General features: G+C 45.8%; 1 protein-coding gene across 4 annotated transcripts in view; it reads left to right on the top strand.

Moving 5' to 3' along the window:
- Positions 1-24,972, top strand: part of nfia (nuclear factor I/A) — a 272,699-nt gene that overhangs the window by 137,486 nt on the left and 110,241 nt on the right. For all 4 annotated transcript variants that reach the window (XM_071344270.1, XM_071344271.1, XM_071344273.1 and 1 more), the window contains exon 3: positions 24,728-24,790. In XM_071344270.1, the coding sequence (XP_071200371.1) occupies positions 24,728-24,790 (63 nt within the window). The remainder of the gene's footprint in view (positions 1-24,727; positions 24,791-24,972) is intronic.

The following is a 24,972-nucleotide window of genomic DNA, read 5'->3' as shown; positions in this document are numbered from 1 at the left end:
CCAACACTTCCAACTGTCAAATCGAGACCTTAAAACAAGCTTTGAGGATTTGAGTTTGTTCCCCCTACTTTTGAGGCAGGGAGACGAGGGTGAGGCAGGGAGACGAGGGTGAGGCAGGGAGACGAGGGTGAGGCAGGGAGAAGAGGGTGAGGCAGGGAGACGAGGGTGAGGCAGGGAGACGAGGGTGAGGCAGGGAGAAGAGGGTGAGGCAGGGAGACGAGGGTGAGGCAGGGAGACGAGGGTGAGGCAGGGAGACGAGGGTGAGGCAGGGAGAAGAGGGTGAGGCAGGGAGACGAGGGTGAGGCAGGGAGACGAGGGTGAGGCAGGGAGACGAGGGTGAGGCGGGGAGACGAGGGTGAGGCGGGGAGACGAGGGTGAGGCGGGGAGACGAGGGTGAGGCGGGGAGACGAGGGTGAGGCGGGGAGACGAGGGTGAGGCGGGGAGAAGAGGGTGAGGCGGGGAGACGAGGGTGAGGCGGGGAGACGAGGGTGAGGCGGGGAGACGAGGGTGAGGCGGGGAGACGAGGGTGAGGCGGGGAGAAGAGGGTGAGGCAGCAAAAAAAGGGAAGGAAGCAGCAAAAAAATGCAATAAATGAACCCGTCCGACTTCAGTAATGCCATCCATTACAGTGCTATAATTATGGTAAGTAAGGCAGAGCGGAATCAATACGGCATTCCAAACTATTTCAATCCGGCATATGTCATGCCGCTGCCCATGGCGTCCTTCACACAGGCAGTACAATATCTCGTCCACACGTCAACGTTCCATCCCAGCCTAATCCACTTTTCCCGGGATGTCCATTATTCCGGATGCTCTGCTCTCTTCCCCCGTAATGTTAATCATGCTTCCCCTTAATTGATCCGCTGCTGCAGTAGTCTGAGTGAGTGCCCAGACTGGCTATGGGGAATCATCCTCCCAGAGCATACATACATAAAGGGAACAGCAATGGGAGAGTATCTTCTACTGATCTGGCTCCACACACACACACACACACACACACACACACACACACACACACAAACACACACACACCCTAGTATGTTATGTGAGACACACACACTCCCTCCTCCCACCCACCCATGGCTGCCTAGTTCAATTGGGGATAGCTCCTAATCCCACTTCATTGCCAGAATCACTAATCAGCCTGTCACATTACTCTTTACGTTAAAGCGTTTTCAGACCAAGGACAAGCTTCCGGATTTCTAAAAACAGTGTTATTAAATAAGGTGTACTATTTTCCATTTATATCCCAGACATTTATATTTTTACATTTTCATTGTGCTGGGAAAGGATATTGTATACCTGCGAGTTCCATATATAACTGCTGTGCCATAGTTGGCATTGTGTTATTTACATAAACATTTTAGTAATTTAGCAGATGCTCTTATCCAGAGCGATTTACAGGAGAAATTAGGGTTAAGTCCCTTGCTCAAGGGCACATAGACAGATTTTTCACCTAGTCAGCTCGGGGATTCAAACCAGTGACATTTCGGTTACTGGCCCAATGCTCTTAGCCTCTAGGCTACCTGCCAGAAAAGCAGTAGAAAGTCATTCATGACTGTGTACCTGGTTAGTCTACACACTAAAGCCATGGCTAAATGTGTTACACACGGCAAAACGGATGACTGAGATATCCTGTAAAAGTGGTGTTGATAGCCTCGATTTGTATGTTGCTGAACACTGCATTAGGTGCTATGGCATAAAGTAATTGCTTGTTTGAGTAATTTGAGCGTTGTAGGCGTGTTGGGGAACAAAACATGAAGTATGTACAAGACTCCGAGCCATTTAACCTAATATGGGCCTTTCAATCAAGACTTATGCTCAAGTGACAACCTGAACAGTGTCAGTATTTGATGTGCATTTGTAACTGCTGGATAGCTAGTGCACTGTGTACCTATGACAATTCAACACAAGCTGTAGTTTCTATATTTGTGGCTTTACCTAAATAGCCTGTTGTTAAAGGGGCTTACATGTGTTGCCGTACTATGGTCAAATTCATATTGATATGTTGTAGAGAGGTGAGTATATCTTGTTGCACAGTAAAATGGTAAATGTATCGGTTGCCAGGTTTGTTCTGGGGAGGGGGAGTTCTGCAAAATAGGAGTCTGGGATTCCTCTTTCTTCCAAATGAAAACAAACTGTTGTTTTTCTGTCTCTTTCATTTTTTGGGGGGGTGGTGGTCTTTTGTGAAAACACGATATTCGTTAGCATAAGTGGTAATTCCGACTGCATCTTTTATTCTGAGAATGACAACTACTCAAAGGAGGCAGCGAGCATTTTCAAAATGGTTGCCAAAGCTTTTAAGATGGCTGCCAGGGCATTAGGTGTTAAGGGTACATCAATGCTAAACGTTAGCGCTAATACCACGACATGTCAGCCATTGTTGTCACTGGAGATTCTGTCCTGGGTTCTGCTGTGTTCTCTGTTTGTGCCTTTTCCTTTTTTTGTAACGCTTGCTCTCTTTTTTTTCATCTGAATGTTGTTGAACTTGGCAGCAAACTTCTTGGCAGCGACTGCTTCTGTGTCATCCAACAATGGAGTCAGCTAACGTGATTCTCTCAGTATAGCTGTGCCTGGCAGGATGGTTTAACAGCTACGTTGACGATAAGAGAGAGAGAGAGAGAGAGACAGAGAGAGAGGAAAGGAGGAGAATTAAGACAAATATGAGAGAGAGAGAGAGACTGACTGACTTGCTTTAAAATGGCTGCTTGGCAAGCGATGGCACTCATTCAAAGCCAATCCTTTTCATCTTCTTCGTCAAGGATTTTATTTGTAATTAATGGAACAAATACTTTGTTTTTCAGTCGATACAACACTGTGTGCAACGTCTTGGCGACAGTCTTTGTCTGTTGGAGAATCGATGATAGCACGGTATTCACGCCGTTCTAAGAGGAAAGGGCTGCCATAAAATGGAGGCAGTCAGATGTTCACAAAATGGAAGCGGTTGGGAGGGGCAACGAGGAGAGCTTTGGGCGCAGCGGCAACGGGATATTTCGCTATGATGCATGAAAAAGACAATGAAAAAGAAAACTGCACGTTCTGTCTACCTGGCTCTAAAAAATGCATTAATGCCAGTCGTCAAATAGTTGTATCTTTTATGGCAAAAACAATGATCGAGGCATTAGACTGGCATTTTTGCTTTTGATTTACAGATGTCGATTTGGCTATGAGTACAGGGGCTGTAAGGGTTGAAATGCCAACCCAGCGCCTTGGTTGGCATCAGCCCTGATCCTTAAGCGCTGCTGTGTATACTCTCCAGCATTGAGCCTCTTTCTAAGGGCTGTTTTCTTTTCCAGACATCCTTGACTTTTCTCTCCAATTCCTCTATCTTAGAGAGGCTGTTGGCAAGCGTACATTTCTTCCCGATTCTCCTGCTAAATAGTGCATTATTATCAATATTTGGCAAAAGGTATATTTTGTACCTGGCTGTGTGAAATGCAGTATAGTGTGTTGTAGGTTTATTGGTATTCCAATATTTACATTATATATATATATATACTCACACATTTTCTAAGAAGGGTGTATATATGTGTATTTGGTATTCAGTATTCAGACACACCCGTGACTATGCATGGAGAAAACTCACCCTCCAGACTGTGTAAGGTCATGGCCTCACACTCATGTATACATTAGTGGTCAAATATAAAAATGCTATAAAAAGGCTTGGAGAACCACAACAAAGCACCTATATCGGCAGCACTTCACATTAAACTTCCTGAAACGCTGCCAAATATGCCTCAGAAATATGTAAACACCTTTTTTATTTGATCCATTTTAGAATAAGGCTGTAACGTAACAAAATGTGGAAAAAGTCAAGGGGTCTGAATACTTTCTGAATGTACTGTATGTGTGTTGAAATGCAAAGAGTTTGTGAGTCAAGGTAGTATATGTAAATATTGGTAATTTATGATTTCTCTGAAATGAAAGACGTGCAGAACAAAATTATTTGTGGGTCAATATTGACTGACAGGCTTTTGAAATCAATTTTATTAAAATAAAAAATGCCTGTCAAATCAATAAGAAATATGTTTTACAGTACACATATTTCATAATGAAGTTAAGTAATTTATATGTGGCACCGTAGGCTACTTACATTTCAAATAAGATATAATACAATTTTAATAAAAATAATCCTTCTCAGGCAGTCTAACTGATTGTGTGTGAGTGTGTGTGTGTGTGTATGTGTCAGTCAGGATGGGCCCAGGGGTTTTGGGTGGGTAACCCTGGCTCTAGAAGACCTGGCTTGAGTGGCTGGGTGGGTGGCGTGTGGCTACGGGGCTTTCCCTTCCCTCCTCGCTGCGGGCTGTATGTGAAAACCTCACTGTATGCTGGGACGGAAGCCTAGTGGGCTGAGGAGAGAGAGAGAAAAGGGTCTAGGTTTGCCGTGGAGCGGTACAGAGCTCCACTGGCCCTGGTACACCATCCTTACTCCCGTAGTCTTCTCCAGCCAGGGACTGTCTCTGTCGAAACAGAGAGAGGGGAGGTGGAGGAGGAGGCTGAGAGCGAAACAGAGAGAGGGGAGGTAGAGGAGGAGGCTGAGATCGAAACAGAGAGAGGGGAGGTGGAGGCTGAGAGACAGAGAGAGGGGAGGTAGAGGAGGAGGTTGAGATTGAAACAGAGAGAGGGGAGGTAGAGGAGGCTGAGATCGAAACAGAGGAGGGGAGGTAGAGGAGGAGGCTGAGATCGAAACAGAGAGAGGGGAGGTAGAGGAGGAGGCTGAGATCGAAACAGAGAGAGGGGAGGTAGAGGAGGAGGCTGAGAGACAAATCAAATCAAATTTTATTAGTCACATACACATGGTTAGCAGATGTTAATGCGAGTGTAGCGAAATGCTTGTGCTTCTAGTTCCGACAATGCAGTAATAACCAACAAGTAATCTAACCTAACAATTCCACAACTACTACCTTATACACACACACAAGTGTAAAGGGATGAAGAATATGTACATAAAGATATATGAATGAGTGGTGGTACAGAACGGCATGGCAAGATGCAGTAGATGGTATAGAGTACGGTATATACATATGAGATGAGTACTGTAGGGTATGTAAACATAAAGTGGCATAGTTTAAAGTGGCTAGTGGTACATGTATTACATAAAGATGGCAAGATTCAGTAGATGATATAGAGTACAGTATATACATATGAGATGGGTAATGTAGGGTATGTAAACATTATATTAAGTGGCATTGTTTAAAGTGGCTAGTGGTACATTTTTACATAATTTCCATCAATTCCCATTTTTAAAGTGGCTGGAGTTGAGTCAGTATGTTGGCAGTGGCCGCTAAATGTTAGTGGTGGCTGTTTAACAGTCTGATGGCCTTGAGATAGAAGCTGTTTTTCAGTCTCTCGGTCCCTGCTTTGATGCACCTGTACTGACCTCGCCTTCTGGATGATAGCGGGGTGAACAGGCAGTGGCTTGGGTGGTTGTTGTCCTTGATGATCTTTATGGCCTTCCTGTGACATCGGGTGGTGTAGGTGTCCTGGAGGGCAGGTAGTTTGCCCCCGGTGATGCGTTCTGCAGACCTCACTACCCTCTGGAGAGCCTTACGGTTGTGGGCGGAGCAGTTGCCGTACCAGGCGGTGATACAGCCCGACAGGATGCTCTCGATTGTGCATCTGTAGAAGTTTGTGAGTGCTTTTGGTGACAAGCCGAATTTCTTCAGCCTCCTGAGGTTGAAGAGGCGCTGCTGCGCCTTCTTCACAACGCTGTCTGTGTGGGTGGACCAATTCAGTTTGTCCGTGATGTGTACACCGAGGAACTTAAAACTTTCCACCTTCTCCACTACTGACCCGTCGATGTGGATAGGGGGGTGCTCCCTCTGCTGTTTCCTGAAGTCCACAATCATCTCCTTTGTTTTGTTGACGTTGAGTGTGAGGTTATTTTCCTGACACCACACTCCGAGGGCCCTCACCTCCTCCCTGTAGGCCGTCTCGTCGTTGTTGGTAATCAAGCCTACCACTGTAGTGTCATCCGCAAACTTGATGATTGAGTTGGAGGCGTGCATGGCCACGCAGTCGTGGGTGAACAGGGAGTACAGGAGAGGGCTCAGAACGCACCCTTGTGGGGCCCCAGTGTTGAGGATCAGCGGGGTGGAGATGTTGTTACCTACCCTCACCACCTGGGGGCGGCCCGTCAGGAAGTCCAGGACCCAGTTGCACAGGGCGGGGTCGAGACCCAGGGTCTCGAGCTTGATGACGAGTTTGGAGGGTACTATGGTGTTAAATGCTGAGCTGTAATCGATGAACAGCATTCTCACATGGGTATTCCTCTTGTCCAGATGGGTTAGGGCAGTGTGCAGTGTGGTTGCGATTGCGTCGTCTGTGGACCTATTGGGTCGGTAAGCAAATTGGAGTGGGTCTAGGGTGTCCGGTAGGGTGGAGGTGATATGGTCCTTGACTAGTCTCTCAAAGCACTTCATGATGACGGAAGTGAGTGCTACGGGGCGGTAGTCGTTTAGCTCAGTTACCTTAGCTTTCTAGGGAACAGGAACAATGGTGGCCCTCTTGAAGCATGTGGGAACAGCAGACTGGGATAAGGATTGATTGAATATGTCCGTAAACACACCAGCCAGCTGGTCTGCGCATGCTCTGAGGACGCGGCTGGGAATGCCGTCTGGGCCTGCAGCCTTGCGAGGGTTAACACGTTTAAATGTTTTACTCACCTCGGCTGCAGTGAAGGAGAGCCCGCAGGTTTTGGTAGGGGGCCGTGTCAGTGGCACTGTATTGTCCTCAAAGCGGGCAAAAAAGTTGTTTAGCCTGTCTGGGAGCAAGACATCCTGGTCCGCGACGGGGCTGGTTTTCTTTTTGTAATCCGTGATTGACTGTAGACCCTGCCACATACCTCTTGTGTCTGAGCTGTTGAATTGCGACTCGATTTTGTCTCTGTACTGGGACTTAGCCTGTTTGATTGCCTTGCGGAGAGAATAGCTACACTGTTTGTATTCGGTCATGCTTCCGGTCACCTTGCCCTGGTTAAAAGCAGTGGTTCGCGCTTTCAGTTTCACGCGAATGCTGCCGTCAATCCACGGTTTCTGGTTTGGGAATGTTTTAATCGTTGCTGTGGGTACGACATCGTCAATGCACTTCCTAATGAACTCGCTCACCGAATCAGCATATTCCTCAATATTGTTGTTGGACGCAATGCGGAACATATTCCAATCCGCGTGATCGAAGCAGTCTTGAAGCGTGGATTCAGATTGGTCGGACCAGCGTTGAACAGACCTGAGCGCGGGAGCTTGTTGTTTTAGTTTCTGTTTGTAGGCTGGAATCAACAAAATGGAGTCGTGGTCAGCTTTTCCGAAAGGGGGGCGGGGGAGGGCCTTATATGCGTCGCGGAAATTAGTATAACAATGATCTAGGGTTTTTCCAGCCCTGGTAGCACAATCGATATGCTGATAGAATTTAGGGAGTTTTGTTTTTAGATTAGCCTTGTTAAAATCCCCAGCTACGATGAATGCAGCCTCAGGGTGTGTGGTTTCCAGTTTACAAAGAGTCAGATAAAGTTCGTTCAGGGCCATCGATGTGTCTGCTTGGGGGGGAATATATACGGCTGTGATTATGATTGAAGAGAATTCCCTTGGTAGATAATGCGGTCGACATTTGATTGTGAGGAGTTCTAGATCAGGTGAACAGAATGACTTGAGTTCCTGTGTGTTGTTATGATGATCACACCACGTCTCGTTAATCATAAGGCATACCCCCCCGCCCCTCTTCTTACCAGAAAGATGTTTGTTTCTGTCGGCGCGATGCATGAAGAAACCAGCTGGCTGCACCGACTCCGTTAGCGTCTCTTGAGTTAGCCATGTTTCCGTGAAGCAGAGCACGTTGCAATCCCTGATGTCTCTCTGGAATGCTACCCGTGCTCGGATTTCATCAACCTTATTGTCAAGAGACTGGACATTGGCGAGTAGTATGCTAGGGAGTGGAGCGCGATGTGCCCGTCTCCGAAGCCTGACCACGAGACCGCCTCGTTTGCCCCTTTTACGGCGTCGCACAGGGTCGCCGGCTGGGATCAGATCCATTGTATTGGGTGGAAGGCAAAACACTGGATCCGTTTCGGGAAAGTCATATTCCTGGTAGGAACGATGATGAGTTGACGTTAATCGTATATTCAGTAGTTCCTCCCGACTGTATGTAATGAAACCTAAGATTACCTGGGGTACCGATGTAAGAAATAACACATAAAAAAACAAAATACTGCATATTTTCCAAGGAACGCGAAGCGAGGCGGCCATCTCTTTTCGGCGCCGGAATCAGAGAGAGGGGAGGTGGAGGAGGAGGCTGAGATCGAAACAGAGAGAGGGGTGGTGGAGGAAGAAGCTGAGAGCGAAAGTTGGCTGCCAACAGCGAATCACGTCTTTTTGGGGGGGATTCATTGTCGCACTGCCAAGAGCATCGAGACTTCTATTTTCACTCAATCAGAGAGGGGGAGAGTGGCGAGAGATCGGACGGGAGAAGATAAGCAAGCCGAGGCTTCCCTTTTTGCAGATTTCAGAAATTCTGAGCGAGAGGCGAGAGTGAAAAAGGGACTCGGAGCGCGGGAGAGAGAGAGAGATCCACTACTATCGCATGTTTTCCATGTGCTCCTTGGTAGGTGAGCAGACAGGCGGTGACTGACACTTCCTGGTCTTGACGGCCTATCAGTCAGCCCATCGGTCCTCATGCTTGTAAAATGGCGGAGGGGGAATGGAGACAGGTGTGACGACGCCATTGACCACACACACACACCCTGTACCTTGGCATTGTAGCTGGAGCCTGTCAGCTGGGCTCTGGGACGACAGCGAATCCAGACACACACTCTCTCGGCATTCTTCCCCTGTGTCACCGAGGGCCGGCCATCCCCATAATTCTCTATGGTCTTCTCTAGTTAAGGTGTTGTCGTATTTTAGACTTTCCTCTCAGGAAGAGTTGCTTCCCAAATGGCACCCTATTCCCTATTAACGTTCTACTTTTGACCAGAGCCTTATGGGTCCCAATTATGTACACTGAACAAAAATGTAAACGCAACATGTAAAGTGTTTTATGTTTGATGAGCTGAAATAAAATATCCCAGAAATGTTCCAGACACACAGAGAGCTTATTTTTCTCTAATTTTGTCAAGATAATCATCCACCTGACAGGTGTGGCATATCAAGAAGCGGATTCAATAGTATGATCATTACACAGGTGCACCTTGTGCTGGGGACAATAAAAGGCCACTCTAAAATGTGCAGTTTTGTCACACAACACAATGTGTCTCAATTTCGAGGGAGTGTGCAATTGGTATGCTGACTACAGGAATGTCCATCAGAGCTGTTCCTTGATAGTTGAATGTTCATTTCTCTACCATAAGCCGCCTACAACGTAATTTTAGAGAATTTGGCTGTACTTCCAATCGACCTCACAACCCGCAGACCACGTGTAACCACGCTAACCCAGGAACTCCACATCCGGCTTCTTCACCTGCGGGATCGTCTGAGACCAGCCAACCGGACTACTGATGAAACTGTGGGTTTGCACAATCAAAGAATTTCTGCACAAACTGTCAGAAACCGTCTCAGGGAAGCTCATCTGCGTGCTCATCGTCCTCACCAGGGTCTTGACCTGAATGCTGTTTGGCGTCGTAGCCGACTTCAGTGGGCAAATGCTCACCTTTGATGGTCACTGGCATGCTGGAGAAGTGGGCTCTTCACGGATGACTCCGGTTTCAACTGTACCTGACAGATGCTAGACAGCGTGTATGATGTTGTGTGGATGTGCGGTCTGCTGTTGTGAACAGAGTTGCCCCATGGTGTCGGTGGGGTTATGGTATGGGCAGGCATAGGCTACGGACAATGAACACAATTGCATTTTATTGATTGCAATTTGAATGTACAGAGATACCGTGACGAAATCCTGATGCCCATTGTCATGCCATTCATAAGCCACCATCACCTCATGCCACAAGGATCTGTACACAATTCCTGGAAACTAAACATCCACAACCTGCATACTCACCAGACATGTCACCCTTTGAGACTGGTTGGGATGCTCTTGATAGATGTGTACGACAGCGTGTTCCAGTTCCTACCAATATCCAGGAACTTTACACAGGAGAGGGACAACATTCCACAGGTCACAATCGACAGCCTGATCAACTGTATGTGAAGGAGATGTGTCTCGCTGCATGAGGCAAATGGTGGTCACACCAGATATTGACTGGTTTTCTGATACAAGCCCCTACCTTATTTTAAGGTATCTGTGACTAACAGATGTATATCTGTATTTCCAGTCATGTTAAATCCATAGATTAGGGTCTAATGAATTTATTTCATTTGACTGATGTCCTTATATGAACTGTAACTCAGTAAAATCTTAGAAATTGTTGCATGTTGCATTTTTATTTTTGTTAGAAACCGGGCTGATGCTTTTACAGGACTGTTCCTATCCTGAGCTCTCCCTCCACGTTGTTAGTTGTTACCATGGTGAGAGCTTGGTGTATGTAGAGTCAGACATAAGTGTTTTGGAGGGAGGAGGGGCTGCAGAATGCTTTTTCCATCACTGTGCTCACCGGATAACTTGTGAGTGGAACAGTACACTCAGTTTTACAAGTATGTTTTGTTTGTATCTGATTTAAATCTCTCTTTCTCCAACTAATATATTAACGCTGAGAAAAAATATCGTTATTATCCTTGTGATGTAATTTTCTTTCCCCCTCACCCACCAGTCCTAGCATGTAAAACACACACACACACACACACACACACACACACACACACACACACACACACACACACACACACACACACACACACACACACACACACACACACACACACACACACACACACACTTGGCTCACATGCACAGTTGGCCCTCCCTGGATCTTTCTATTTCTGCCCATTAGGGCTACAGGAGGTCACGGAGCACATTACATCCCTGACAGCCTCCACTTCTCTCTCACAGCCAAACTATTTAGAGACAGAGAGAGGGAGACAGAGAGAGAGACACACAGACAGAGGGGGAGACAGAGAGAGGCAGAGAGACACACAGACAGAGAGAGAGGGGGAGAAGGGATAGACATAAAGAGAGGGAGACAGAGAGAGAGAGAGAGAGGGGGAGAGAGAGAGAGAGGGGGAGAGAGGGAGACACACAGACAGAGAGAGAGGGGGAGAAGGGATAGACATAAAGAGAGGGAGACAGAGAGATAGACACACAGACAGAGAGAGAGGGGGAGAAGGGATAGACATAAAGAGAGGGAGACAGAGAGAGAGAGAGGGGGAGAGAGGGAGAGAGGGAAACGGAGAGTGAGACACAGACAGAGAGAGAGAGAGAGAGGGGGAGAGAGGGATACACAGACAGAGAGAGAGAGGGGGAGAGAGGGAGAGGGATAGACAAAGAGAGGGAGAGAGGGAAACAGAGTGAGACACAGACAGAGGGAGGGGGGGAGAGATAGACACACAGACAGAGAGAGAGAGGTGGAGAGGGATAGACATAAATAGATGGAGAGAGGGAGACAGAGAGTGAGAGATAGACACATAGACAGAGAAAGAGGGGGAGAGAGGGAGACAGAGAGAGTAAATGGAAAGCGGCCCAGGGCTGTATGTTTCACAATACCCCAAGGGAATGCTGGGATTGGGCTGTATTTTTTTTTTTTTTTTTGCCTTGCTGGGAAAAGGCCAAGAACTAATTTCTCCTCCTCAGCCTCCCCTCACTCCCTTATTTTTCCACCCTCTTCCTAGAAACGGCAGAAATGTTCTCTGCTGGGGGGGAAGGGGGGGAGTGAGTCAGCAAGTGGTCTAACTCGCAGTATTGTTCTCTTCTTCCCTCAGTAAGCCCCTGCCTTTTATTAGCCAGTTGTCCAGGAGGGAAGACACTGAAGCACCCATGTGGAGGAGAGTTAGAGATTGAGGTATAGATGTAGGTAGAGATTGAGGTATAGATGTATGTAGAGATTGAGGTATAGATTGAGGTATAGATTGAGGTAGAGATTGAGGTATAGATGTAGGTAGAGATTGAGGTATAGATTGAGGTATAGATGTATGTAGAGATTGAGGTGTAGATGTATGTAGAGATTGAGGTGTAGATGTATGTAGAGATTGAGGTAGAGATTAAGGTATAGATGTAGGTAGAGATTGAGGTAGAGATTGAGGTGTAGATGTATGTAGAGATTGAGGTATAGATGTATGTAGAGATTAAGGTATAGATGTAGGTAGAGATTGAGGTAGAGATTGAGGTGTAGATGTATGTAGAGATTGAGGTATAGATGTAGGTAGAGATTGAGGTGTACATGTATGTAGATATTGAGGTGTACATGTATGTAGATATTGAGGTGTAGATGTATGTAGATATTGAGGTGTAGATGTATGTAGAGATTGAGGTATAGATGTAGGTAGAGATTGAGGTGTAGATGTAGGTAGAGATTGAGGTATAGATGTAGGTAGAGATTGAGGTGTAGATGTATGTAGAGATTAAGGTATAGATTAAGGTATAGATTGAGATAGAGATTGAGGTGTAGATGTATGTAGAGATTGAGGTGTAGATGTAGGTAGAGATTGAGGTATAAGTGTTGGTAGAGATTGAGGTGTAGATGTATGTAGAGATTGAGGTATAGATTGAGCTATAGATGTAGGTAGAGATTGAGGTGTAGATGTATGTAGAGATTGAGGTATAGATGTAGGTATAGATGTAGGTAGAGATTGAGGTGTAGATGTATGTAGAGATTGAGGTGTAGATGTATGTAGAGATTGAGGTATAGATGTAGGTAGAGATTGAGGTGTAGATGTAGGTAGAGATTGAGGTGTAGATGTATGTAGAGATTGAGGTGTAGATGTATGTAGAGATTGAGGTATAGATGTAGGTAGAGATTGAGGTATAGATGTAGGTAGAGATTGAGGTATAGATGTAGGTAGAGATTGAGGTGTAGATGGAGGTAGAGATTGAGGTGTAGATGGAGGTAGAGATTGAGGTGTAGATGAAGGTAGAGATTGAAACAGTTCTAGATTCTAGATGAATAGAGAGCTCTGGAGGTAGTAGATGCATGCTGGGAAGAAGAGCTGGTGACAGACAGGAGAAGAGACATCCCAAATACAGTTAATGACCTGAACCTACACATATTTTCTTTCACCTACCGAAATGTAATAGACAAATAAAGTAGACAGGGAATGTCCATGGCTGTCATCTATACTGAACAAAAATATAAACACAACATGCAACAATTTCTAACATTTTACTAAGTAACAGTTCATATAAGGAAATCAGTCAATTGAAATATATTCATTATAATCTATGGATTTCACATGACTGGGAATACAGATATGCATCTTTTGGTCACAGATAAAGGTAGGGGTGTGGATCAGAAAACCAGTCAGTATCTGTTGTGACCACCATTTGCCTCATGCAGCGCCATACATCTCTTTCGCATAGAGTTGATCAGGCTGTTGTTTGTGGCCTGTGGAATGTTGTCCCACTCCTCTTCAATGGCTGTGCGAAGTTGCTGGATATTGGCGGGAACTGGAACACGCTGTCGTACACGTCGATCCAGAGCATCCCAAACATGCTCAATGGGTGACATGTCTGGTGAGTACAGTATGCAGGCCATGGAAGAACTGGTACATTTTCAGCTTCCAGGAATTGTGTACAGATCCTTGCGACATGGATCATGTTATCATGCTGAAACATGAGGTGATGGCGGCGGATGAATGGCACGACAATGGGCCTCAGGATCTCATCATGGTATCTCTGTGCATTCAAATTGCCATTGATCAAATGCAATTGTTTTCGTTGTCCGTAACTTATACCTGCCCATAACCCCACTGCCACCATGGGGCACTCTGTTCACAACGTTGACATCAGTAAACAGCTCGCCCACACAACGCCATACACGTGGTCTGTGGTTGTGAGGCCGGTTGGACGTACTGCCAAATTCTCTAAAATGACGTTGGAGGTGGCTTATGGTAGAGAAATTAACATAAAATTATCTGGCAACAGCTCTGGTGGACATTCCTGCTGTCAGCATGCCAATTGCACGCTCCCTCAAAACTTGAGACATCTGTGGCATTGTGTTGTGTAACAAAACTGCACATTTTAGAGTGGCCTTTTATTGTCCCCAACACAAGGTGCACCTGTGTAATGATAATGCTTTTTAAATCAACTTCTAGACATGCCATACCTGTCAGGTGGGTGGATTATCTTGGCAGAAGAGAAATGCTCACTAACAGGGATGTAAACAATTTTGTGAACAAAACTTGAAAGAAAGAAGATTTTGTGAGTATGGAACATTTCTGGGATCTTTTATTTAATCTCATGAAACATGGGACCAGAACTTTACATGCTGTGTTTATATTTATGTTCAGTGTATGTCCAAACCTTACTGTAAACACCAGCAACCCTCACATGGCAGTGTTGCATGCAGTGTGGAATGTGTGTGGAATTTGTATGCACTCGGACACGTGTGTGTGTGTGTGCGCCCTCACCCAACAGTGTGTCTCTTGCCGGCGTAAACGTTCTAACATTGCCTGAGTGCCACTCAATTACCTGGGTCTCCCGGATGAGGATGAGGCGGCTGAATGTCATGTCTGCTTGTAGAGAGCGCTGCTGTACAGCATCTCATTACAGGCCTCCCTTATCCAGCCGCACAGATAATCATATCTCACTCTCAAGCCTGTGTGTTATTGAGTGTGTGAAGGGGCTGGTGAAATCCCTTCTTGCTGTGTGTGTGTGTGTGTGTGTGTGTGTGTGTGTGTGTGTGTGTGTGTGTGTGTGTGTGTGTGTGTGTGTGTGTGTGTGTGTGTGTGTGCTGGCATATGAGCTTGTACGTGCGCACACACACACACACACACACACTGTTTGTTTGCTAAGTGGTTGGAACATAAGGTTCCAGCGTGTGTGGGTGTTCTTATTCAGTGGTTTTAAACGTGCAGTAACTTACTGAAATTCAGGATATTGTGTCATAAATCAGACGCAATACAGACCAAAACATCATTTGTATTTAATGTACAGTATGTAATGACGGGGGTCTTCAGATCAAACATTCTCTCGTGACGCCTGGGCCATCTTCATTGGGCAAGAAACGTCACAAAACATTTTCTAACTGGAAGGTGTTCCTGAAATTTCCTGATTTTATATCTTTTTTTACAACTTTTTACCCTACAGAACAGGGACCCTTAGGTTTCAGGCCGACAGGACAGGATCTGTAAACAAAGCCACCGTAACTTTATACTCTTTGTCCCTCTTTCTGAGCCCAAAAACACACACACACACACACACACGTAAACAGCCCACACACTCCAGGAGAGCACACACACAGAGCGTTAGGCTCTATAGATGAGAAGCAGAGGGGCTCTATGTAAACACTGGGCTTATTAAATATGGAGTGCCTGGAGGGAGGTCAAGGTTAGCCAAACACTGGACACAGGGAACGCAGGCCGAAACAAACTCACCCCTATGTACTCTCTCCTAGTCCTACTAACTGCTGCAGGCAGGCTAGATATTGTCTTTCTGTCTGTGTTGAAGAATCCGTACTGTACAGCCGTGCACTAAAAGGACCTCTCTGTGAAATGCAGTAGCCTGTCTTCTGTCTTCACAGTTTTAACTCTATAGTGACCAACTCTGTTTTTACTTACTGTAGCTACTTCCACTACTATCTCCATCTTGATTAGAACTGGTGTTCTAAACTCAGCAAAAAAAGAAACGTGCCTTTTTCAGGACCCTGTCTTTCAAAGATAATTTGTAAAAATCCAAATAACATCACAGATCTTCATTGTAAAGGGTTTAAACACTTTTTTCCATGCTTGTTCAATGAACCGTAAACAATTAATGAACATGCACCTGTGGAACGGTCGTTAAGACACTGACAGCTTACAGACCGTAGGCAATTAAGGTCACAGTTATGAAAACTTAGGACACTAAAGTGGCCTTTCTACTGACTCTGAAAAACACCAAAAGAAAGATGCCCAGGGTCCCTGCTCATCTGCGTGAACGTGCCTTGGGCATGCTGCAAGGAGGCATGAGGACTGCAGATGTGGCCAGGGCAATAAATTGCAATGTCCGTACTGTGAGATGCCTAAGACAGCGCTACAGGGAGACAGGAAGTACAGCTGATCGTCCTCGCAGTGGCAGACCACGTGTAACAACACCTGCACAGGATCGGTACATCTGAACATCACACCTGTGGAACAGGTAGAGGATGGCAACAACTGCCCGAGTTACACCAGGAACGCACAATCCCTCCATCAGTGATCAGACTGAGAGAGGCTGGACTGAGGGCTTGTAGGCCTGTTGTAAGGCAGGTCCTCACCAGACATCACCGGCAACAACGTCGCCTATGGGCACAAACCCACCGTCGCTGGACCAGACAGGACTGGCAAAAGGTGCTCTTCACTGACGAATCGTGGTTTGTCTCACCAGGGGGGATGGTCTGATTCGCGTTTATCGTCGAAGGAATGAGCATTACACCGAGGCCTGTACTCTGGAGCGGGATCGATTTGGAGGTGGAGGGTCCGTCATGGTCTGGGGCGGTGTGTCACAGCATCATCGGACTGAGCTTGTTGTCAATGCAGGCAATCTCAACGCTGTGTGTTACAGGGAAGACATCCTCCTCCCTCATGTGGTACCCTTCCTGCAGGCTCATCCTGACATGACCCTCCAACATGACGTGATTTCCTGCAAGACAGGAATGTCAGTGTTCTGCCATGGCCAGCGAAGATCCCGGATCTCAATCCCATTGAGCACGTCTGGGACCTGTTGGATCGGAGGGTGAGGGCTAGGGCCATTCCCCCCAGAAATGTCCGGGAACTTGCAGGTGCCTTGGTGGAAAAGTGGGGTAATATCTCACAGCAAGTCTGGCAAATCTGGTGCAGTCCATGAGAAGGAGATGCACTGCAGTACTTAATGCAGCTGGTGGCCACACCAGATACTGACTGTTACTTTTGACCCCACCTTTGTTCAGGGACACATTATTCAATTTCTGTTAGTCACATGTCTGTGGAACTTGTCCAGTTTATGTCTCAGTTGTTGAATCTTGTTATGTTCCTACAAATATTTACACATGTTAAGTTTGCAGAAAATAAACGCAGTTGACAGTGAGAGGATGTTTCTTTTTTTGCTGAGTTTAGTTGGTAGAAGCCAGGGCCTCCCGGGTGGCGCAGTGGTCTAGGGCACTGCATCGCAGTGCTAGCTGCGCCACCAGAGTCTCTGGGTTCGCGCCCAGGCTCTGTCGCAGCCGGCCGTGACCGGGAGGTCCGTGGGGCGACGCACAATTGGCATAGCGTTGTCCGGGTTAGGGAGGGTTTGGCCGGTAGGGATATCCTTGTCTCATCGCTCTCCAGCGACTCCTGTGGCGGGCCGGGCGCAGTGCGTGCTAACCAAGGGGGCCAGGTACACGGTGTTTCCTCCGACACATTGGTGCGGTTGGCTTCCGGGTTGGAGGCGCGCTGTGTTAAAAAGCAGTGCGGCTTGGTTGGGTTGTGCTTCGGAGGACGCATGGCTTTCGACCTTCGTCTCTCCCGAGCCCGTACGGGAGTTATAGCGTTGAGACAAGATATAGTAATTACTAGCGATTGGATACCACGAAAATTGGGGAGAAAAGGGGATAAAAAAATAAAAATAAAAAAAAAAATAATTGTTGGTAGAAGCCAAAAGCCACATCAAGTGTCCCGGGTGGGATTGTTCTTGAGTGACTCTCAGGTCATGTACCATTTCATTCATAGGACGGGAGGGTGGAGGAGGGGGTGTTGGAGGGAGTGGAGGAGGTGGGGGGTCAATAAGCGGGTTGGGCCAATGGTGGGGGTAGAGGTTTACAGGAATAACCCCAAAAATCCGGAGGTTTGGCGAATCCACCACAATCGTTTAACAAAGCCCAGGCTCGACCCTCGGCTTGAAGAAAAGCTTGTGAGGAAGACGAGAGGAGACGATACTTGTGTAAACAATAAGCCAATCCCTGTGGCTTCACCTTCCATTGATGGCAGACAGAAAGGGCTGTTTGTATTATGAATGACGTTTCTGCCTCCTCTTTTATTGGTCTGTGTGTTCCTGGGCTCAGTGTGTAAAAGGGCCTTTAGAAAGCAGGATTTTAACACACAATTGGATTACAGCTTCGAGCACTTGGTGGGAAAGCGGGCGGGCGAGAGAGAGACGGGCGGAGAGGGAGAGAAGGGGACTGGGTAGAGGTACAGAGGTTTGGCAGATGCATAATGACGCTGGGCGGGCGGAGCGGGCCAGGCGCTGTTCCCCTCTCAGCAAGGGCTCAGAGAGAGGGAGGGAAAGCAAGAAGAGAGGGGGAGAGGGATAGAAAAAGAGAGACTGGATAGAAAGAGAGAGACTGGATAGCAAGAGAGCGGGAGACTGAAGAGCGAAAGAGAGCGAGATAACTATGGGAAGGAGAGGGTACACAGAGACTGAAGAGCGAAAGAGAGAGAGATAACTATGGGAAGAAGAGGGTACACAGAGACTGAAGAGCGAAAGAGAGAGAGATAACTATGGGAAGGAGAGGGTACACAGAGACTGAAGAGCGAAAGAGAGAGATAACTATGGGAAGGAGAGGGTACACAGAGACTGAAGAGCGAAAGAGCGAGAGATAACTATGGGAAGGAGAGGGTACACAGAGACTGAAGGAATGGAGGAAGTGAGAGCTGGAACTGGAGATAAGGAAAGAAACAAATCTTGAAAAAGGTGGGGGGGCAGATACAGAGAAAGACTGCAGAAAGTAAGTGCAGCAGAGAAAGAGAGGAGAGGGAGGCAGGCGACCACAGACACAGGGATGACCTGAGAGAGTGTGTGTTTAATAGTGTTTAAGATTGGCCCGTTTAAGAGACGAGGGCCTGCTCATAAAAATTTAGAGGCCCTGTGGGCAAGCGCGTTTCTGGTCTAACCAGGTCTTATTAAAGACGGTATAGAAATGTAACGTATGCACCATAGTTACAGCCTGTAGCAAACTGTTTTGCTACAGTGTGAAGTAATGAATACGACTTTCTCGGTCTCGTGACGGCCATGAAATTACAGCCTCGTGCAGCTCGGACGGTTAATTAGTCATATGAAGTTATTGGCCCTCGTAGAAGGAGCTGTGACATTAATTCTGTAATCTATTAATGCCTCCAATGAGGGCCGATAAATTCCATGACAGTGCATATTCATAATGCTGTAACAATAATGAATGGCCCCTTATCCGGACGTTGATCTATGGTGCTGTAGGGGGGGCCTTAGCCGTAGTAGTGAGGGTGGGAGGTGAGCGAGCCCTATGCCAGACGTGGCCCCTGGCTTTAGTCTTCCTCTCCTCCTCCCCTCAGACGGCGGGAGACAAAGAGTAAGAGCGGCTTGTTAGGGGACTTGTATAGAGGCTGAAGGCAACGTGAACAGGCCTTGTTAGGGGACTTGTATAGAGGCTGAAGGCAACGTGAACAGGCCTTGTTAGGGGACTTGTATAGAGGCTGAAGGCAACGTGAACAGGCCTTGTTAGGGGACTTGTATAGAGGCTGAAGGCAACGTGAACAGGCCTTGTTAGGGGACTTGTATAGAGGCTGAAGGCAACGTGAACAGGCCTTGTTAGGGGACTTGTATAGAGGCTGAAGGCAACGTGAACAGGCCTTGTTAGGGGACTTGTATAGAGGCTGAAGGCAACGTGAACAGGCCTTGTTAGGGGACTTGTATAGAGGCTGAAGGCAACGTGAACAGGCCTTGTTTGTGCCGAGCTGTTTGTTGTTTAATGTGTGTGTTTCTGTGTGTTTTTTTCTTCTCTTTTTGTTTGAATCAGGCAGGTTTTTTGTCATCCCCCGCTCTCTTAGCTCTGAGGGTCCTCAACAGGAGCTTTGAGGGTCCTCAACAGGGAGTGATTGCAGATGTGACACACAGATTCTGGGTCTCACGCCTAATTTGCATATTTAATTAGCGAGGGGGGAAAGGCGTGTGAGAGCGCCAGGGTAGAATATGGGGGCGGGAGGGGGGATGGGGGGGGGGGGGGGGGGGGCTGTGTGAAAATACCCCCCCACCCAAACCCAGCAGCACCCAGTCCCTTATCCCCGCTGAACCCTCCGCTTTCAGCCGCCTCTGCTCGGTTGCTGGGGGGATGTTTTGTTCCTCGGGCCTCCAGATTGCTTTTGTTTTAAGCTGTTGAAGCAGACCACAAACGCTGAGCAGAATGCAAACAAGTTCTCTCTAAATTGTTTACTTTGTCTTGTGAGTGGAGGGAAATTGATGGGCATTTATTTATTTTTTTGAGCAACGCACTCTACTTTTTTTCAGCGCTTTTGCGCCCGTTTCATGTTCGATTCATGTACGATCTGAACGTTTTTTTTTTAACGTTTCTCCGCGTCGTAGATTTCTTCGGTAATGGACCATAGCACTCTCCGACTGATCAAAGCCTTTAAAAAAATCTTTATTTTAGAGATAAACATTTGGTATTTATACTTCACTGGAAGTACTCGGTCTGATTTCTCTATCCAGCAATCGCCTATACCAGAGAGAGAGAAGAAAACGCCATGGTTAGTTTTTACCTCAGCCTTGTTAAAACAACTACCTAATCTTGGAACTATTTCAGTGCTCTGGCAAACCTCTTGTACCCATTTCAGAAGAACACAAGCAACCCTTTTCAGTGAATCAGCTTTCAATCTATGAGTAGCAGGAATACCAGGCCCTGTCATCCTGTCACCCTAGCAGGCCTAGAGTCATATCTCTTCTTCCGACTCCCAAAGTGGAGATAGGTAATATTTATCCCACTCCCAACAATTTTATCTGTCAGATCGATACAAGCCAGCAGCAGCTAAATCACCCAGAGGGTATGTTCCTCTGCCATTTTGGCAGCAGTAAAAACCATAAATAGGAGAGGAGCCAACTTCTTCCCCACAAGAACGGCGCTTGTTAAACGTCACTTCCATCATTGCTGTCACCGCTAATGACACTGTTAAACATTCTCAGGTGGGGCAAAAAAATTGTCCGTCAAGTGTATGTTTTTTTCCCTGGTTTATGAGCGATGGAGGCTGTTGTTGCGGCTTATGTTTTCACCAAAAGTCTAATTCTCCTTTACCTTTCCCACCTACAAATTCCCCCGCTCCTTACCCATTCCACCTCCAACAGACACCTCAGAAACCCCTTGACATCCCCAGAAAACCCCCCCTGACACCTGACACATCACACCTTTCAACACAGACACCCACAGCTAGCTTAGTGGACTGTCGGGACAGTAAAGACGCTGACACACTGTCAGTACTGTAAAGACACTGACACACTGGATAGTACTGTAAAGACGCTGACACACTGGATAGTACTGTAAAGACGCTGACACACTGGATAGTACTGTAAAGTTGCTGACACACTGGATAGTACTGTAAAGACACTGACACACTGGATAGTACTGTAAAGACGCTGACACACTGGATAGTACTGTAAAGACGCTGACACACTGGATAGTACTGTAAAGACGCTGACACACTGTCAGTACTGTAAAGACGCTGACACACTGGATAGTACTGTAAAGACGCTGACACACTGGATAGTACTGTAAAGACGCTGACACACTGGATAGTACTGTAAAGACGCTGACACACTGTCAGTACTGTAAAGACGCTGACACACTGGATAGTACTGTAAAGACGCTGACACACTGGATTAGTACTGTAAAGACGCTGACACACTGGATTAGTACTGTAAAGACGCTGACACACTGTCAGTACTGTAAAGACGCTGACACACTGGATAGTACTGTAAAGACGCTGACACACTGGATAGTACTGTAAAGACGCTGACACACTGGATAGTACTGTAAAGACGCTGACATACTGGATAGTACTGTAAAGACGCTGACACACTGGATTAGTACTGTAAAGACGCTGACACACTGGATAGTACTGTAAAGACGCTGACACACTGGATAGTACTGTAAAGACGCTGACACACTGTCAGTACTGTAAAGACACTGACACACTGGATAGTACTGTAAAGACGCTGACACACTGGATAGTACTGTAAAGACGCTGACACACTGGATAGTACTGTAAAGACGCTGACATACTGGATAGTACTGTAAAGACGCTGACACACTGGATAGTACTGTAAAGACACTGACACACTGGATAGTACTGTAAAGACGCTGACACACGGGATAGTACTGTAAAGACGCTGACACACTGTCAGTACTGTAAAGACGCTGACACACTGGATAGTACTGTAAAGACACTGACACACTGGATAGTACTGTAAAGACGCTGACACACTGGATAGTACTGTAAAGACGCTGACACACTGGATAGTACTGTAAAGACGCTGACACACTGTCAGTACTGTAAAGCCGCTGACACACTGGATAGTACTGTAAAGCCGCTGACACACTGGATAGTACTGTAAAGACACTGACACACTGGATAGTACTGTAAAGACACTGACACACTGGATAGTACTGTAAAGCCGCTGACACACTGGATAGTACTGTAAAGACACTGACACACTGGATAGTACTGTAAAGACACTGACACACTGGATAGTACTGTAAAGACACTGACACACTGGATAGTACTGTAAAGACACTGACACACTGGATAGTACTGTAAAGACACTGACACACTGGATAGTACTGTAAAGACACTGACACACTGGATAGTACTGTAAAGACACTGACACACTGGATAGTACTGTAAAGACACTGACACACTGGATAGTACTGTAAAGACACTGACACACTGGATAGTACTGTAAAGACACTATAAGAGGCAGGTGGAGTCACTGCGGTGGCATCGACCAACCAAACTAGACTAGTCAAGACCAGCCAGTAGTCTACAGTAGCTTTACCCCACAACCTGTCTGCAGACTGTCTGTCTGTCTTAAAGCTACTGTTGCAGTCCTACGCTGTGGGGCTCTGGCTGTGCCAGTATACAGTCGATTCACAGGCCAGGGGGGGAGACAGACAACGGCATCGATCGCAGAGCTGGAGACACGGGGACTAGGGTTTCACCTGCGCACACACACACACACACACACACACAGAGTAGCCTACGGGTTGGGTTTGCTCTCTGTGGGCAACCCCGACCGCACACACACACACACGCACAGTTACAGTACTATAGTGGCAAATGCGAAGAGACCAATGTGGTTGTGGAATGACGCTATGCAAGTCCAATTTGATAGAAATGAGTATTGTGGCTAAAGAAATCAAATCAAGTCAAATTGTATTGGTCACATACACATATTTAACAGATGTTATTGGTCACATACACATATTTAACAGATGTTATTGGTCACATACACATATTTAACAGATGTTATTGGTCACATACACATATTTAACAGATGTTATTGGTCACATACACATATTTAACAAATGTTATTGGTCACATACACATATTTAACAGATGTTATTGGTCACATACACACATTTAACAGATGTTATTGGTCACATACACACATTTAACAGATGTTATTGGTCACACACATATTTAACAGATGTTATTGGTCACATACACCTATTTAACAGATGTTATTGGTCACATACACACATTTAACAGATGTTATTGGTCACATACACATATTTAACAGATGTTATTGGTCACATACACATATTTAACAGATGTTATTGGTCACATACACATATTTAACAGATGTTATTGGTCACATACACATATTTAACAGATGTTATTGGTCACATACACATATTTAACAGATGTTATTGGTCACATACACATATTTAACAGATGTTATTGGTCACATACACATATTTAACAAATGTTATTGGTCACATACACATATTTAACAGATGTTATTGGTCACATACACACATTTAACAGATGTTATTGGTCACATACACACATTTAACAGATGTTATTGGTCACACACATATTTAACAGATGTTATTGGTCACATACACCTATTTAACAGATGTTATTGGTCACATACACACATTTAACAGATGTTATTGGTCACATACACATATTTAACAGATGTTATTGGTCACATACACATATTTAACAGATGTTATTGGTCACATACACATATTTAACAGATGTTATTGGTCACATACACACATTTAACAGATGTTATTGGTCACATACACACATTTAACAGATGTTATTGGTCACATACACACATTTAACAGATGTTATTGGTCACATACACACATTTAACAGATGTTATTGGTCACATACACACATTTAACATATGTTATTGGTCACATACACATATTTAACAGATGTTATTGGTCACATACACATATTTAACAGATGTTATTGGTCACATACACATATTTAACAGATGTTATTGGTCACATACACATATTTAACAGATGTTATTGGTCACATACACATATTTAACAGATGTTATTGGTCACATACACATATTTAACAGATATTATTGCAGGTGTAGTGAAATGCTTGTGTTCCTAGCTCCAACAGTGCAGTAGTATCTAACAATACACCACAATACACACAAATCTAAAAAAACAAGTTGGAATACATAAATATTAGGACGAGCTATGTTGGAGTGGCATTGACCAAAATACAGTAGAATAGAATACAGTATATACATATGAAATGAGTAAAACAGTATGTAAACATTATTAAAGTTAACCCATCCAAGTGTTTTTATGGATTCTGCATGTTTCACAATCTTATCTTATCGTTTATATATATCCATGAGATCTCCTTGTTGAATAAAACCGTGCCATTTTGGCTCATCTGAAAGTTGGACTGCTTGTGAGACCCTTGCTCCAGTCCCTTACGGCCTCTCACCTTCCCCTCTCTCTCTCTCTCTCTATCTCTCTCTCTCTCTCTCTCTCTCTCTCTCTCTGTAGATGGCCAGTCAGAGAGTCCCAACCAGCAGAGTGAGTCTGATATCAAGGAGCAGCCTGAGAACGGTAAGAGTCTAAAGACTGTACTGTACAACTACTGTAGCATACTAGTAAAATCATTGAACAAGAGAATCAGTTACCTCTGTCTCAACCTAATATAACATGAGTGTGCAAAACTTTTGGAATGCCTGCTCTTTCCATGACAGACTGACCAGGTGAAACCAGGTGAAAGCTATGATCCCTTATTG

Source organism: Salvelinus alpinus, chromosome 15 (genome assembly GCF_045679555.1).
Source record: "Salvelinus alpinus chromosome 15, SLU_Salpinus.1, whole genome shotgun sequence".
In the NCBI taxonomy this organism is placed as follows: Eukaryota; Metazoa; Chordata; class Actinopteri; order Salmoniformes; family Salmonidae; genus Salvelinus; species Salvelinus alpinus.
The sequence above is the reverse complement of the archived record's forward strand: the minus strand, read 5'-3'. Positions and strand labels throughout refer to the sequence as shown.